The sequence below is a fragment of the Lactuca virosa genome, chromosome 5, assembly GCF_052849685.1.
Source record: "Lactuca virosa cultivar CGN04683 chromosome 5, Lactuca_virosa_CGN04683_v6, whole genome shotgun sequence".
In the NCBI taxonomy this organism is placed as follows: Eukaryota; Viridiplantae; Streptophyta; class Magnoliopsida; order Asterales; family Asteraceae; genus Lactuca; species Lactuca virosa.
The window spans coordinates 1,093,860-1,109,299 of NC_136430.1; the positions used below are offsets into that span (position 1 = coordinate 1,093,860).

General features: G+C 37.2%; 1 protein-coding gene across 2 annotated transcripts; it reads left to right on the plus strand.

The window, feature by feature from the left end:
• Positions 1-2,753: 2,753 nt before the first annotated feature.
• LOC145112719 (NAC domain-containing protein 21/22-like) lies at positions 2,754-5,073 on the plus strand. Of its 2 annotated transcripts, none has more exons than XM_079048855.1 (3): positions 2,754-3,204; positions 3,500-3,777; positions 4,427-5,073. In XM_079048855.1, exons 1-3 carry the CDS (start codon positions 3,027-3,029, stop codon positions 4,877-4,879), a joined length of 909 nt encoding a protein of 302 aa, XP_078904981.1. In that variant the 5' UTR covers positions 2,754-3,026; the 3' UTR covers positions 4,880-5,073. The 2 variants fall into 2 exon arrangements, with proteins under 2 accessions (XP_078904981.1, XP_078904980.1); XM_079048854.1 differs by having other exon boundaries at positions 2,758-3,204; positions 3,494-3,777.
• The last annotated feature ends 10,367 nt before the right edge of the window (positions 5,074-15,440 follow it).

The window sequence follows — 15,440 nt, forward strand, 5'->3', positions numbered from 1 at the left end:
CTAACTTACATTAACCATACCCAAAGGACCTAAATATTTCCTTCCCCCAAGGTTCGAAGCCTTATGATAGCTGACATTCGCGTCACGACCCCGAATTACGAAATGATTCGATACATGGTGTTACATACGGCGATGGGTGGTGGCGGAGGTCGCAATGGTTGGTGGTGGTTGGTTGTAGAGGTGATTGTGGTGGCGGTGGTGGTTGGTGGCGGTGGTGGTGTTGTTTGGTGGTGGAGGAGTGGTGGTGTATTCATATATGAATACAGTTATATTTATATTCATATATGATTATTACTTATCATCCGTTGACTCGATACACCGTAGCGTTTTGCGACAAAAATAAATGATGGGCTGAGAATCATTCCCCATTATCAACATTTTTTATTTTTTTCTCAGTTGAACTTACCTCTCTCTCTCTCTCTCTATATATATATATATATATATATATATATATATATATATATATATATATATATATAGAGAGAGAGAGAGAGAGAGAGAGAGAGAGAGAAGCACCAAGAAACCAATTTTGTCTATCACACGCATACCGGCAAAGTTGGAAACTATTTGTTCATTCATACTACATATTTCTTTCGCTTAACTTTTATAGAAATTGACGTTTATCCGTTTTCTTCATTTGAGAAAAAAAAATCATAGCCGTCGTATATATATATATATATATATATATATATATATATATATATATATATATATATATATATATATATATATATATATAAACTAAAATTAATAAAAGCGAAGGAGACGACAAATATTTCAAAGTTTGTGATTGGGCAGGGATAATTACATTGGGCGTTAACATGTAACGAATAATGCATAAATTTTTTTTTTTAGATTTTGACACTTTAGCCTTATGTATACATGATTAATTGAGGAGGATGTGTGGCCAAATTTGGATGCATGCCCTGGCCTAACCTTATTTATCTCGTTCACTGCCCACGTGCTTGGCCCTCACACAACACCCAATTCTTCCTCTAATTAAATCGAACAAAGCTGGTCAATTTACTAATATATATGTTTTTTTTTATGGTGTTGCATTGTAGATATTAAAAAAAGAAAATAGATTGTGTCATTGTGATTCTAAATGAAAAGTCACTTCTATTTTGATGATAATATATTAATATAAGTTAGACAAAATTGCAAAATGCATTTTTTGTATGGTTTAGTCTTCTTTTGCCTTTATGGTCATTTTCAGTTAGTTTCACTGTGAAATTGGTCTCTGTTAAACTTGAAAAGACCAATCTACCCTTTTAATTTGTTTTTCCATTTTCTTAAACAATTTATTTTTATTTTTATATGAATATGAATGTTAAAACAAATAAAGAAGACTCTCTCTCTCTCTCTCTCTCTCTCTCTCTCTCTCTCTCTCTCTCTCTCTCTCTCTCTCTGAATGTTCATCTATTAAAATTAGAAATCCGAACCCTAAATTGATTTCTTCAATATATGGGTGTGTATGTTTAAGATTTTGTAACATGTGTGTGTATGTGTGTTGAAGAATAACGAACACAGTCGATTCTTTCCTCTCAATCTGAAAACCTAAATCGATTTCTTCACAATTTCTAAATGGATTTCTTCGATGTGTATGTGTTCAAGAATGTGGAACAAAATCTATTTTGTACCACAAATTTGGAACAAATTGATTTTGATCCACACCCGAATCATCATCTTTCTACCTCTCCATGTGTATCTTTTATGAGGCAATTGACACATGATGGCTTCCTAAACAGGAAAAAAAGTTATGGATGAAGAATATGGGTGAAATAACTCATTATAGAATTAAAGCTTCCTAGATATATGTTTTTCATGGCGTCATCAGATTACTCACTTTAATGGATATGAAGCTTTAGCGTTAGGATGTCACCGAAGAGGTGATTGAATTAGTTTCCAATAAACTCAGCTCTCTGCTTCTTTCTTGTGTGTACCAGATTAAAGAGATGCTTGAGCATAGTCGGGATTGTTGAATTTGCAGCCAATAGTAAACCTAAATCGGAAAAAACCAAAAGCATCCACCTACTGATTTCCCGGAGATGGCTGGTTTTGGAGGCTGAGAAACGGTAGTGGACGACGAAACTTTGGTAGTGTTGGTGGTGGTGCTTTTTACATTGTTAGATTCACCGTTTGAAGCTTTCGCCATGGCTACAAACTCCATATTTTTTACTTCGTAAGCTGTAGAAGCTTCTTTAGTAGTACAAGATGGATTCGGGGAGTTTTTTGAGAGAGAGAGAGAGAGAGAGAGAGAGATATGTGGGTCATTTTCTTTATTTGATTTAACATTTATATTTAAATAAAAGGAAAAAATATTTAAGTACATGAAAAAATAAATTAAAAGGGCAAATTAGTCTTTTCAAAATTATAAGAGACCAATTTTACAATGAAACTAGTCCAAAAGGATAATGAAATCAAAAAAAATCAAAATTTGAACTAAACCTTAAAAAAAATAGATATCATAAAGATCATTTTTGCAGTTTTGTCTATAAGTTATTCATATAAAAAGAAAGAAATAAGTTATTCATATAAAAAGAAAGAAAGAAGAAAACGTATAAAGCATTGTACTTTTGTGGAGGAGAGGTGTGAATTTATTATTGATTTACAAGTGGACATAACAAAACCAACGGAGTTAAAAAATGGATAATTAAAGAATTTTCAGTGGATTTAAGAAGAAACAAGATAATAAAGATGTAGACTTTATAAGAGAGTTGAGTGACGAGACGTGTTGAATGTGGAATTGAGGTTGGTGGCCAATCCTGGCTTGGCTTGGTTTGGCTGCATTATACTATACACTTCCTAACGTAATTACCTCCTTTTTTTATTTGACCTTATTACCCTTGCTTTCTATAAATCTTGTTTTTTTTTTTTTTTTGAATTGGTCTTTTTTAGATTTCCATATATACAAAGCCGGTTGTTATTTGGCGCTCTTAATCGTTCTCCCTCCCTCCCTCACTAACTAATCATACTCCTTTCTCCACAAATCACAACCACTTCACGTACACAGATCTCCATCCGCCATGAGCAAGCTCAGCATGGTGGAAGCCACGCTGCCTCCAGGCTTCAGGTTCCACCCTAGGGACCATGAGTTGATATGCGATTATCTCTCCATCAAGGTGCACCTCTCCGATTCATCCCCTACTCTAGATCTCCTCCAAGAAGTTGATCTCAACAAGTGTGAACCCTGGGACCTTCCTGGTAATCAACCAATCATTCTTCAACAATTACGTAAACTATCAACTTTTTATTTTGATTCTCAGCCACTATATATATATATATATATATATATATATATATATATATATATATATATATATATATATATATATATATATATATATATATAACTCGTATCTATGATTTTATTTTCGTTCCTTTTGGTAGACTACGGAATATTAAATTAACGGATGAGCAGAAGTAATATGTATTGAAATGATGTCTTTAATTTAATTTTAATGTAACTAATGTATACTACTAATTAATATAGAAACAGCGTGTGTGGGGAGCAAGGAGTGGTACTTTTATAGCCAACGAGACCGTAAATATGCGACGGGACTACGGACAAACAGGGCGACGGTATCAGGATACTGGAAGGCAACCGGAAAAGACAGATGTATTCCTGCAGGGAAGCGTAGGCAGGTTGTTGGTATGAGGAAGACTCTGGTTTTCTACCTGGGAAGGGCACCCAAAGGAAACAAAACCGATTGGGTGATGCACGAATTTAGGCTCCATGGCCCCCTTGCCCTTCCACTTGATCAGCCTTCTCTCTCGGTCTCTCTCTCTCTCTCTCTCTCTCTCTCTCTCTCTCTCTCTCTCTCTCTCTCTCTCTCTCTCTCTCTCTCTCTCTCTCTCTCTCTCTCTCTCTCTCTCTCTCCTGTATTTATTTGCAAAAAAAAAAAAAAAAAATAAAAAAAATAAAAAAAACACGAAAATGGGAACGAAGTTTATTTTTGTGACATGAAAATATCTTCAGATTCTTGATCTCGAAGGTATTGAATTGAGAGTGAATATATAGGTAATGATTCGAAATTAATTTGTTAATGCGAGATATATGTCTCTATCCATTCTCAATAATTAGAGCATTAATGATATTCTAGTTGCGTAGTTGGTACAATACATATTCACTCATATTCAATTAAGTTTGAAGTGAACAGAGTATACATCCTCCTACGTCATATATATTTAAAAGAAAACTACGTTTATTTATTTTATAGATAGAAGACGACATAATGATTCTTTAATTAATTGGAATTTTTTTTGAAGTAAAATCCCAGTTCTTTATTCTCGTTCGCTGGTTCAAAAAAAAAAGAAAAAAAAAAAGAGTAAAATCCCAGTTATTTATTGTTACAATTATTTATGAGATGAAACAATAAATTGGTGGTTAACATTCATTAATAGGAAATTAGTTGTTGATTTTCAGGAAGACTGGGTGCTGTGTAGAGTGTTTTGTAAGAATAGGGAAACAGTTTGTGGAACAGAAATTAGCAACAAAGGAAGTCATGATGAAGCAAGCTGCTGTTCATCTCTACCACAATTAACAGATCCTTATATGATGTTTACCGAGCAAGTGCCCTGCTTCTCCAATATTTTAAATCCCCAATCTCACCTAATCATTAACAATAGCGACATTAATAATCCCTCAAACGACGCTACTACTAGTAGTGGTACCTACATACCACCACCCAGGCCTAGCCTTATAATCCCTCCATCATCACCCTGCTTTGGTGAGAAGAAAGACATAATCAAAGCCATTTTGAGTCGATTTAACAGCGTGGACAATCAGAACGACTCAATGCTAAGCTTTGGTGAAGGGATTTCCGATCAAAGCTTCTTGTCGGATGCAGCTTTGCCTGTTACCATGTGGTACCCTTGATATTATTTGCGTTGGTAATGACCTTCTTTTTATTGTTCTTGTTATGTGTAACTTTAGTCCAAACAATTTTATACAAAATGTCAATGTATATATGTCTATCTACACAACGGGGTTCAATATTTTACTAAGATGATGACAACTTACAAGTTGTAATTTTAACCGTAAATCATAAACAAGAAAATCGTTGGATAAAATTTTCATGATGTTTTTAGTAGAAATAAGAATTTGCTTTAAGAAATAAGTTGAAAATTTGAAGATGTATGCATATGTATATTTTTATTATTAGACAAAACTACAAAAATGGAAAATATGTTATGTATTTTTTCCGGGTTCCCGTTCAAATCACGATTTTTTTGGATCGGTGGTCATTTTGAGCTAGTTTGTTGCGTATTTGATCTCTCCGAAAATTAAAATGATTGTTATACCCTTGGCGTATTTATTTTCACTTTTTAAAAAAAATTTAATACTAATTTAATAATTTTTATAATTAAAAATAAAAGAGGTCTCTCTCTCTCTCTCTCTCTCTCTATATATATATATATATATATATATATATATATATATATATATATATATATATATATATATATATATATATATATATATATATAGAGAGAGAGAGAGAGAGAGAGCCATGTTCTTTTGAAAACCAAAAAATTTGTGAGAACTTGCGAACTCATAATCAATTCATCATTTTTCAACACCAATATTCTCCAAATGGTGCGTTTAAGCCATATCTAGGATCAAAAAAAAGATTTGACGATTTTTTTAATTTTTTGTTTTTTTGTATGACTGCTGATGAGTACAATCAACAGTTGTACAGACTGCTGATGAGCACAATCAACAGTTGTACGGACTACTGTTCAGCACAATCAGCAGTCATATGGACTGCTGATGACCATAATCAGCAGCCATATGGACTGCTGATTGTTCATCAGCAGTCTATATGGCTGCTGATTGTGCACATCCACAATCCATATGATTGCTGATTGTGCTCATCAGCAGTCCATATGACTACTGATTGTGCATACATGCAAAATTCAAAAAAAAAAACTTGTCAAATCTTTTTTTGAGCCTAGATATGGCTTAAACAGACCATTTGGAGAAGATTGATATTTTTGGTGTTGAAAAATGTTGAGTTTATTATGAGTTCGCGAGTTCTCCCAAATCTCTTGGATCGCACAATAACTCAACCTATATATATAACTAGGTTCATATATGGATGAACAATTATTGTGTGGATGTAGGGACCAATAAGAATTCAGTAAAAAATTAATTATTAATTTAATAGATAAGGGTAGTTATGTACTTTCATTTACTTCCAAAATAAACTCTCCTATAATTATGGCTTGAATTCCTAACCCTAATTATCTTTTCCTACTTTCTTTAAAACCCTACACGTCTTACATCTTATTCTCTTCGTCGACACCTAGCCTTCGCATCTATTGCATCGACACAATCAAACCATAATTGTGATTGGTATCAAGCACGTGATTATGATGGAGATCGGCAACTGTAATGAAGAACATGATTAAAATGGAGATCGACAACTCTAAAGAAGAGTGTAAGAGTAGGAGAAGGTAATTATGAAAATAAGTAGGTTGATTGATTTTAAGAATGATTACAAATACTCACTTAACTGTTTTTTTATTTCTCCTAATATTTTTTTTAAGCCGAGTAATCAAAGAGTCAATATTTGTGATCTGCTCGGAAGGAAGAACTTAAACACATCCTATTTGGTTACATGACACGTATGCATACATAATGGAATATTTATATGCATGACTGCTACTAACTAGGAGGTCCTGTGTTGAATCCCAGGCAGATGAGATTTATATTTATTTGCCGTTATATATATATATATATATATATATATATATATATATATATATATATATATATATATATATATATATATATATATATATATATATATATATATATATATATATATATATATATATATATGCATGCATGACTGCTTGTGATTAAGGTGATATCATATTTTAATATTATCATTACTTTTTTGAATGTGTGTAACACCCCATTTATTAAATAAACAATTAAATAAATTAATGAATGTATAGTAGCCCTAAAATCAATAATTATATAGCAAGGTGTTAGTCTAGAGGAGCTAATTGTCACAATTTTAGAAGTTGGGGGTTGAAAGTGTAAGTGTCGGATTGATTTCGTAAATAATTGTGAAGGCAGGGACTACTTGTTAAATTATTGGGACTTAATTTGAAAAGATTTTGGAAAACTAAGGGCTGAAGGGTAACTGATGGACTTTATTTGAAACTAAATTGTAGAGGAGGGGCTATTTGGTAACTGTTGGGTTGATTATGAAAATAATTACAAGAATAGGGGTGTAATGGGTAAATATGAGATCTTTTTTTGAAAAGATTTGTATGGGGAGGGGCGATTCTTGGCATTATGGAAAATGGTTATAGGGACCGGGTATATAACCTTAACACTACCGGTTACCAAAATCCTAACCCTAAACACCCTTCCAGGCGCCACCTTATCACCCCTTGTTCTCCAGCCGCCGTTCCTCTAACGATTGAAGCCGGAAGCCACCAACCTTTCCATTACCGGCGAAGACGAAGAGCCATACATCAATGTTGTGTTATTCGGGAGGAGCGGGAGAGCGTGGATCGTAGGAGTTGTAACTGTTTCCGACGTCGCGTCAGTCAGAGACGGAGGAGCGGTTCGTCTCCGTCGCTGCTGCTTCGCCCCATCCTTTCTTCTCCCTCAGTTCGTCGAAGTGCCACTGTCCCTCCGCGTCTTCTTCTTCTTATTCTGCCTGCCGTCGCTGCCTTATCTCGTCACCACCAGCCACCATGGGAGGTGGCTGTGAGTTTGTGTGGGTGTGTGATGTTGCTTCAAGATTCGTGTGGCTGTTACCTTGCTGTCACCGGGAAAGAGTTCTTGAAGACCACCCTTCGTTGTGTGCTAAAACCTACCGCCGTCAACCGCCGCTGTGCCGCCATTCCTTCCGTTTGTGTTGTCGTTGCCGTCGCTGTGAGCCACCAGGTAGGTGGCAGGGTCCAATTCGCAAGCCATAGGGTGGGTGTGTGTCCTGTTTGGTAGGAAAGCCAAGAAAAGGCCACCACCACCACCGTGAGGTGGTGGCTGCCACCATTTACCACCGCCGGCCACCACAAGGTGGTTGTGTGTGTGTTTATTCTCTTAAGTGTGTGTTTATTTTGGGATTAAAGATTTGTACAATGTAATTAGAAAGTGAATAATAAAAAGAAAGCTCAAAATCACCACCGTATGGTGGTGGCTGCCGCCACCGGCCGCCGTGCCGGGTGGCGGTGTGCCTCGTTTGTATTGTGACTCGTTTGGGATGTTTGGACAGAGGGACTAAAACCCTAATGGGCCCAATGAAACCCTAATGGGCCCTATAAAGCCTTAATTGGCCTAAAATCCCAAACGTGTGACTAATGGGCCTAATGAACCCTAATTGATCAAAAGACCTAGCTATTGGGCCTATTGGGCTAAGATAGGATTGGAAACCCTAATTAGGGTTTAGAAAACCCTAGTATTGGATTTATGGGCTTGGACTTATCGGGACCCAGATTTAGGCCATTGGAATGGAATTGTGTATTAAGCCCAATCACACCATATGATTTATCTAGTAGAGTGATGGACTTAATGGATTAAGTCCTTAATGGGTTAAGTGAGAAACACTTAACCCTAATTGTCATCCTATGTGAAACCCTAATTTTACTTGGGTTCATTGTTGGGCCTTTCTATTGGGCCTTGATGATTGGGTTATTGGTGGGCCATCCAAGAATAATCATATTGACTAGAATATTTAGATGGGCTTTAGGGTAAGGCCCATATGTGAGGGTTTGGGCCCAATTTGGAAAAGTGGGCCATAGATGGGCCATAATTGGGCCTTCACGATTATGAGATGTTGGGCCATTAGAAATGCCAAATATTTGGACTGGACTAGATGGTTGGGCCTTTGAATAAGACCATGTAACGGTTTGGGCCCAATTTGGAAAGTTGGGCCATATGTTGGGCTTTGACTCATAGAAGACTTTTGGGCCTTTGAATTGGGCCTTGGGCTTGGCTAAAGCTAAGTTAAGGGTAAAGTAGTATTTACCCCAAGTATGTACTTATGGTTATGAGTTGGAACCCAATAATTAATTGGGTGATGTTTGATATTGACAGTTCGGGAATCTGTCATCCAGCAGCTGGGATTGTGTCTACGGGACTTCAGCAGTGCCAGGTGAGTTATCCTCACTATATCAATAGGGTCTAAGGCACCAAGGCCGACCCTTTATGGATTTGTATCTGGATTAAGCCATGATATGTTTATTGATTATATCCTGGTAGTTAGGATGGTGATATGCTTACGCTTAGTGACCTGGTTAGGTCGGTGTCCTGGTTATAGGATGATGCTATGTTAGTGACCGGTTAGGTTTATATCCCGGTTATTGGGATGTTGTTATGATTCGTTATCTGTTAGATCGGTTTGACTGTTATATGATATGAGCTAGCGTATGATATTTATGTGCACATGTTCGTTTGGTTGTGTAACACCCGGTTCCTGGTACGTATTGAATTCAAGTAAGTTCATGTTTTGCTCTGGGACTCGGCGAGTTGGAGGCCCAACTCGTCGAGTAGACTCGATATTGATCGGGAAGTTTAATGATCTACTCGACGAGTTGGGAGACCGACTCGACAGGTAGAAGCTGTCTGGATGAAACCCTAATATTTAGGGTTTGCACCCTATTTAAACGACTTATTCTGCCTTAACCAGTCCCCATTGTCCCTCCCAACCCAGAGAAAACCCTAACTCGAAACCCTAAGCCTTATTTGAATGTTCTTGAGCTGTTTGGTGCCTTTTGTGTGTATTTGAAGTTGGAAAAGGAGAAGGAAGCTCGGGAGATCAAGAGAGAGCAAGTAGATCCAGAAGTCTTGGCACATTTCGTGCTCAATTGAGGTATAAAGCTGATACCTTGGCTATTCATTTCTTAGATCTTGATTTGGGGATATTTTCTACCTTTTTCTAAGCTTTAGTGAAGCTATACTCGGATTGGTGTGTAGACTTGGAGTTACACTTTAGATCTGGAACCATTGAGGGTTCCCATGGCATAAAGGTGCCAACTTTATGGCCATGGGAGACCCATGCAACATATAAACCCCTTTTTATGGCTTTTTGAGCCAAAACCCCATGCATGGACATCAAGTTCGTAGCTTTACATATAATATGGACCCTAGGAGGTAAGATCTATGGTTTTGATGCATTTAGACCAAGTAAAATCGATTGTATAGTTTGGGACAAAGGGGGACTCGGCGAGTCGTTCATAGGACTCGGCGAGTCGGGGCGTATTTTCCATCAAATCCTTTATGTTAAAGGACCAGATGATAAGATTGAAGATCACTCAGTTGTCTAGGCTCATTAGGGACCTGAAAATCATAGAACTCGGCGAGTGTATGAGCTAACTCGGCGAGTTCAAGGCAATGTCCCAACTACATGAAGACGGACTCGACGAGTTCAGGGAGAACTCGGCGAGTCATAGACTAAATACCTTCATACGGATGAATATGAACTCGACGAGTTCAAGGACGAACTCGACGAGTCAGTTGAAGAAGGTCCTGATGTTTGCTAAAGAAGAACTCGTCGAGCTCTTGCTAGACTCGACGAGTAGGGACGGGATTGTAGCATTTTGTGGACGTAGGGACTCGGCGAGTTGGTGGACCAACTCGGCGAGTCTGGTCAACCAGATGTTGACTTTGACCAAAAGTTGAATTTGACCAAGGTTTTGACCTTGACTTTGACTTGGACTTGAGTTGACCCTGGTATGGGTTAAGAGTACGAGATGGTAACTTAGAAAGGATGTTGTGTAGGGATCGAGGAGTCGAGAAGAGTTGATTTCCATACCAAGGACAATACAGACACTACAAGACATTTAGGTGAGTTACCTTCCAATAGAAGTGGGTCTAAGGCACCAAGGCCGACCCACTAGTAGTTGATTACAGTTGAGATCATTGTCTTTGTGATAATTGTATGGTTTGCTATTAATTGATATGTTTTATGTGCCAGTATGATATGTTCTATGTGATAGTGGTAGTAGGAGGGGAACAGTCCCCCGACTCGGTCGTTAGGACCGAAGGGTAGGTCGGACACCCTAACTATGTATGACAGCATGATTATGATATTTTATTATGTGATAGTAGTCGGGTGTGAAATAGTCCCCGTGAACGGGTGAGATAGACCAGAGGGTAGGCAGGCACCCCCTAATGGCCTGACATGGGTAGGTCAGCACCCCAGAATGGCTTGACATGGGTAGGTCAGCATCCCAGAATGGCTTGACATGGGTAGGTCAGCACCCCAGAATGGCTTGACATGGGTAGGTCAGCACCCCAGAATGGCTTGACATGGGTAGGTCGGGCACCCTAGAATTGCCCGACAGTATGTATGTTGAATGGTGTGTGGTATGATGGGGGAACTCACTAAGCTTTGTGCTTATGGTTTTCAGTTTTGGTTTCAGGTACCTCTCCATCTAAGGGGAAGGAGCCGACATGGTACCTCTCCATCTAAGGGGTAGCATACTCAAACAGTTTAACAAGTATTATAATTAAAAAAAAAAATCGGTCTCGATAGGCTGTAGGCCCTGCGAGGCGGTCCAGTCATGCCGATGGCTCGGGAGCGATCCAGATAGGTTGTAGGCCCTGCGAGGCGGTCCAGTCAGGCTGAAGGCTCATTATGCATGTTGTTCTGTATTTTTTATATGATATGGTTGTATTTGTATGGCATTGGTATTTTGGGGGAACTCACTAAGCTTTGTGCTTACGGTTTTAGTTTATTGTTTCAGGTGCTTTAGATATCTCGGCAAGGCGAAGGCGTGACCGTACACATCCTCGTGTTTTGGACTTATGGTTTATGGGATACTCTGATATTAAACTATTTTGAAAACATTTTGTAAGAATTAATGGTTTATGGAACTTTGAAAATTTTTAAATTGGCTTGATTTTTATGGGTGTTACAAGTTGGTATCAGAGCCTTGGTTTGAGTGAATTGGAGGAATACTCGTGTGAATCCAGTCTCAAATCAAGGAAAGGATTTTTAAAATGATTTTTAAAATGATTTTTAAATGGTTTTCAAAATACTAAGGTAGGATGCAGAGTGTACGATTAGTCGGAGCCAGTAAGTAGACCCCAAAATACCATACAGTTATTTGATATTGTGATATGTTAGAACAACATGCTAGTACTAGGCTAGGGATCTTCAGGAATTGCATGATAGAATTGACTGATTATATGATGTTTGATAGCCTAGGGATTTCCTTATATGAAATTGACATCATTACTGTAGTTGCTTAGTGTATGCATCACGGGTGTACATAATTAAGATCTTATAACCTGAGAATGTTGGGTTCAGCTTTATTTCGTGTTCCTTGTTTAGTTGTGGGCTTAGAGTAAGACCGAGTATTCAGATGTCTATGGGGTCCAGCATTATGCATGGCTAGCATACACTAGTGCCAGGATAGGCCAACATTATTTGTTTATGATGTCTTACCAGAATGGTGGTCCCCTGTCATTATGTGGATTATCATAGATCTTTATGATGTCTTACCAGAATGGTGGTTACGAGACGTCTTGAGACCGGATCCAGGTTAGGATCGGGAGCTGGCAGCCAGGATAGGCCAACATTGTTTGTCACAACTGGCATTTTATCTAGGAAATTCTATTCCTGTGTAACCATTCAACTATTGTAAAACATATACTCTAAGTAAATCTCACTCAATGCTCATTTAGATTCACCATTCATGTTCATCAAAGAGTCTGAAGCCCTAAGATCCATGGTTTAAGTCCATATTGGACTAGGAGTTCCTTACTAGGCCTAATGGACCAATAAGCACCCAATTCAACTTTATTGGACTTAGAAGCCCTAATTGGATCCTAATTGGACCCAATTCATAAATCTAAAACATTTTGGACCATTTGGGCCTAGAATGATTCATTCTAACCCTAATGGGCCTTATTGGGCCATACCTAATCCAATTAACCTTAGTGAGCCATAAGCCCATTCTTTTATTCTATTTGGGCCGTGAATGCTTCCAAGAGCCCAATGGGCCGAAAAAGTTTATGTTTAGGATCCAAATATCCTAACTAAAGTTAATGGGCCCAAACTACTCCACTATTTCTTCTTGGCCCAAAAATATCGGCCCATGTATAAATAAAAAAAAGGGAAAAGAAATGAAATGGGGGGAAGAGTTGACTTGGAGATGCCACCTCCATATTTCCCAACATGTATCAAAGCTAAGACCTCCCATGTATCTATACTAGTCACCTCACCTCTCTCTCCCCTCTCCTCTTCTACTCTCGTCCGAAGACAAACAAACACACACACTACACCAAATTCTCTCAAACACTCTCAAGGATCATCCTACTCATTCCATCACAAATCTCGAAATTTGCTTGTGTTTCAAGAAGGTTTTCACAAGATAATCACCACTTCTTGGTAAGTCTTTACACATCCAAGTTTATAACTCCATTCTCATGTTAGATCACTCTTTTAAGCAAAGTTTTTGGTGATTTTGCTTCCTAGAACTTCTTAAGTTCGAAATCCACTCAAGAAAGCTTGCTAGGACCAAAATCTTCTTCATTTCTTCTTTAAAACTGAAACATCAAAGCAAAGGTGAGTTCATACCCCCTTGTTTTCGGTTTTCATATGATTTTTGGAGGAGAATACAAGTAAAATGTGTAGATCTATGTGTTATATGCATGTTTGGTGTGAATACTTAGTTGATTTGGTAAAAATGTGTTGGATCTCAACAAATATCGAAATTCGAAGTGTTATTTAGCAAAGATCTATGAACTATAACATTATATACAACATATTATCATGCCAAAAATGATTACATGTTTTAGATACAAAGGATTTCAACAAAAACCTTGTTAAGGGTCAAAATTGTCAAGAAAGCAAAAGATAAGGGCACAAAGGGTCATTTACGTTTTTATAAGGGCCAAACAGGCCCTACAAGTATAAAAAGGTATTTTTATGTTAAAAATACTTTTAAAAGGGGCAAAAATGCAAATTTTAGCTTAATAGGCCAAAACTTTTGGGCCTCACGATTTTGGGCCCAATTTGCGAAAAAATGAGTTTTGGGATTAAAAATGTTATTTGGCCAAAGTTTGAGTCATAAATGTAAATAAACCAAATTTAGAGGTGAAAATATGATTTATTTTCAAATTGGACCAAAAATGTAAAGTTTTCCAAAATTGGGCCGAAAGTGTAAACTTTTACCAATAAGGGCTGAAAATGTATTTTCTGCGAAACAGGGTTTTAAATGTGAAAATATAACATTTTGGGTTAAAATAGTAAATTTATAGACATTTGGGACAAAATTGCAAACTTTTATAAATTATGGACTAAAGCGTCATTTTTACAAAACTTTGGGCCTTAATTAAAGATTGGAGTATTATTGGCCAAAAATGTCATTTTTACAAATTGAAAGCTTTTTATCTTCGATCTATTAAGCCTCGAACTAAAACAAACAACTGAATAAAACAAACGAACGAAATACATCAAAAACTATTTATTGGGCCCAATATTCACATTTCTTGGCCATTGGGCCCTAAGGGCCCAATTAAGTGTGTATTAAGCCCAATGTTTTCCATGACATGTTTATTGGGTTTTGTGGCCCACTTACAAGTTAATTTGGGCCTAAGTTATGGATTACATGTTTATTGGGCTTTTGTGGCCCATTTACATGCCTATTGGGCCTAAATTACCCTTTTACATGTGATTGGGCCTTTATGGCCAAATTTCATACTAATAGGGCTTGGAATGGAAATTTCATCTGTTAACCGAAACGATACCTTTACGTAATCATCAAACTTCGTATACTTAATCATGTACCTTTCGAATACATATCACATATACTAAACATTAAACATAGTACAAAAAGATGTTGAGAATCTAGTGAGACTTGTCGGTTGGCAGCACTGAGTGTACAGTCGTAGCCTGTAGTTATAATCAGAGTTTCCTGGTAGGAAAGCGGGAGTTTGTGTATAGATCTATAAGGGGTGACCCCCACGCCTTAGCTGTTCGCTACAGCTAGACTAGGCCAGTCTAGGGCGACAATATCCTTAGCAAGACCGACATTTGGAAAAATACCAAGACGGGCGACCTAGTCATTATGATGCATGGTTATAACGACTCATATAGGGATTCAATACCAAAAGTAAACTTTCGAAGATAAACTCTTCGATTGTGTCAATATAAAACAACTTATTTAACGATACAAGAATCTAGACATTGTTATAAAACAGAAAATATCGGATTTTCTGGGGGAAATTATTCATATATATTTATCATTTATTCACAATACCATGAAACTAAACTACTTTTTTACAAGCTATAACTATGAAATTCACACATGCATTTATACTTGATTTTCACAACATTTTCAGACATTTTACAGAAAATATCGGATTTTCTGGGTTTTTATGAAAGATACAAAGACTTTTACTCAAACATACTTATGAACTCACCAACATTATATATGTTGACCGTTTTCAAAATAACTTGTATTCT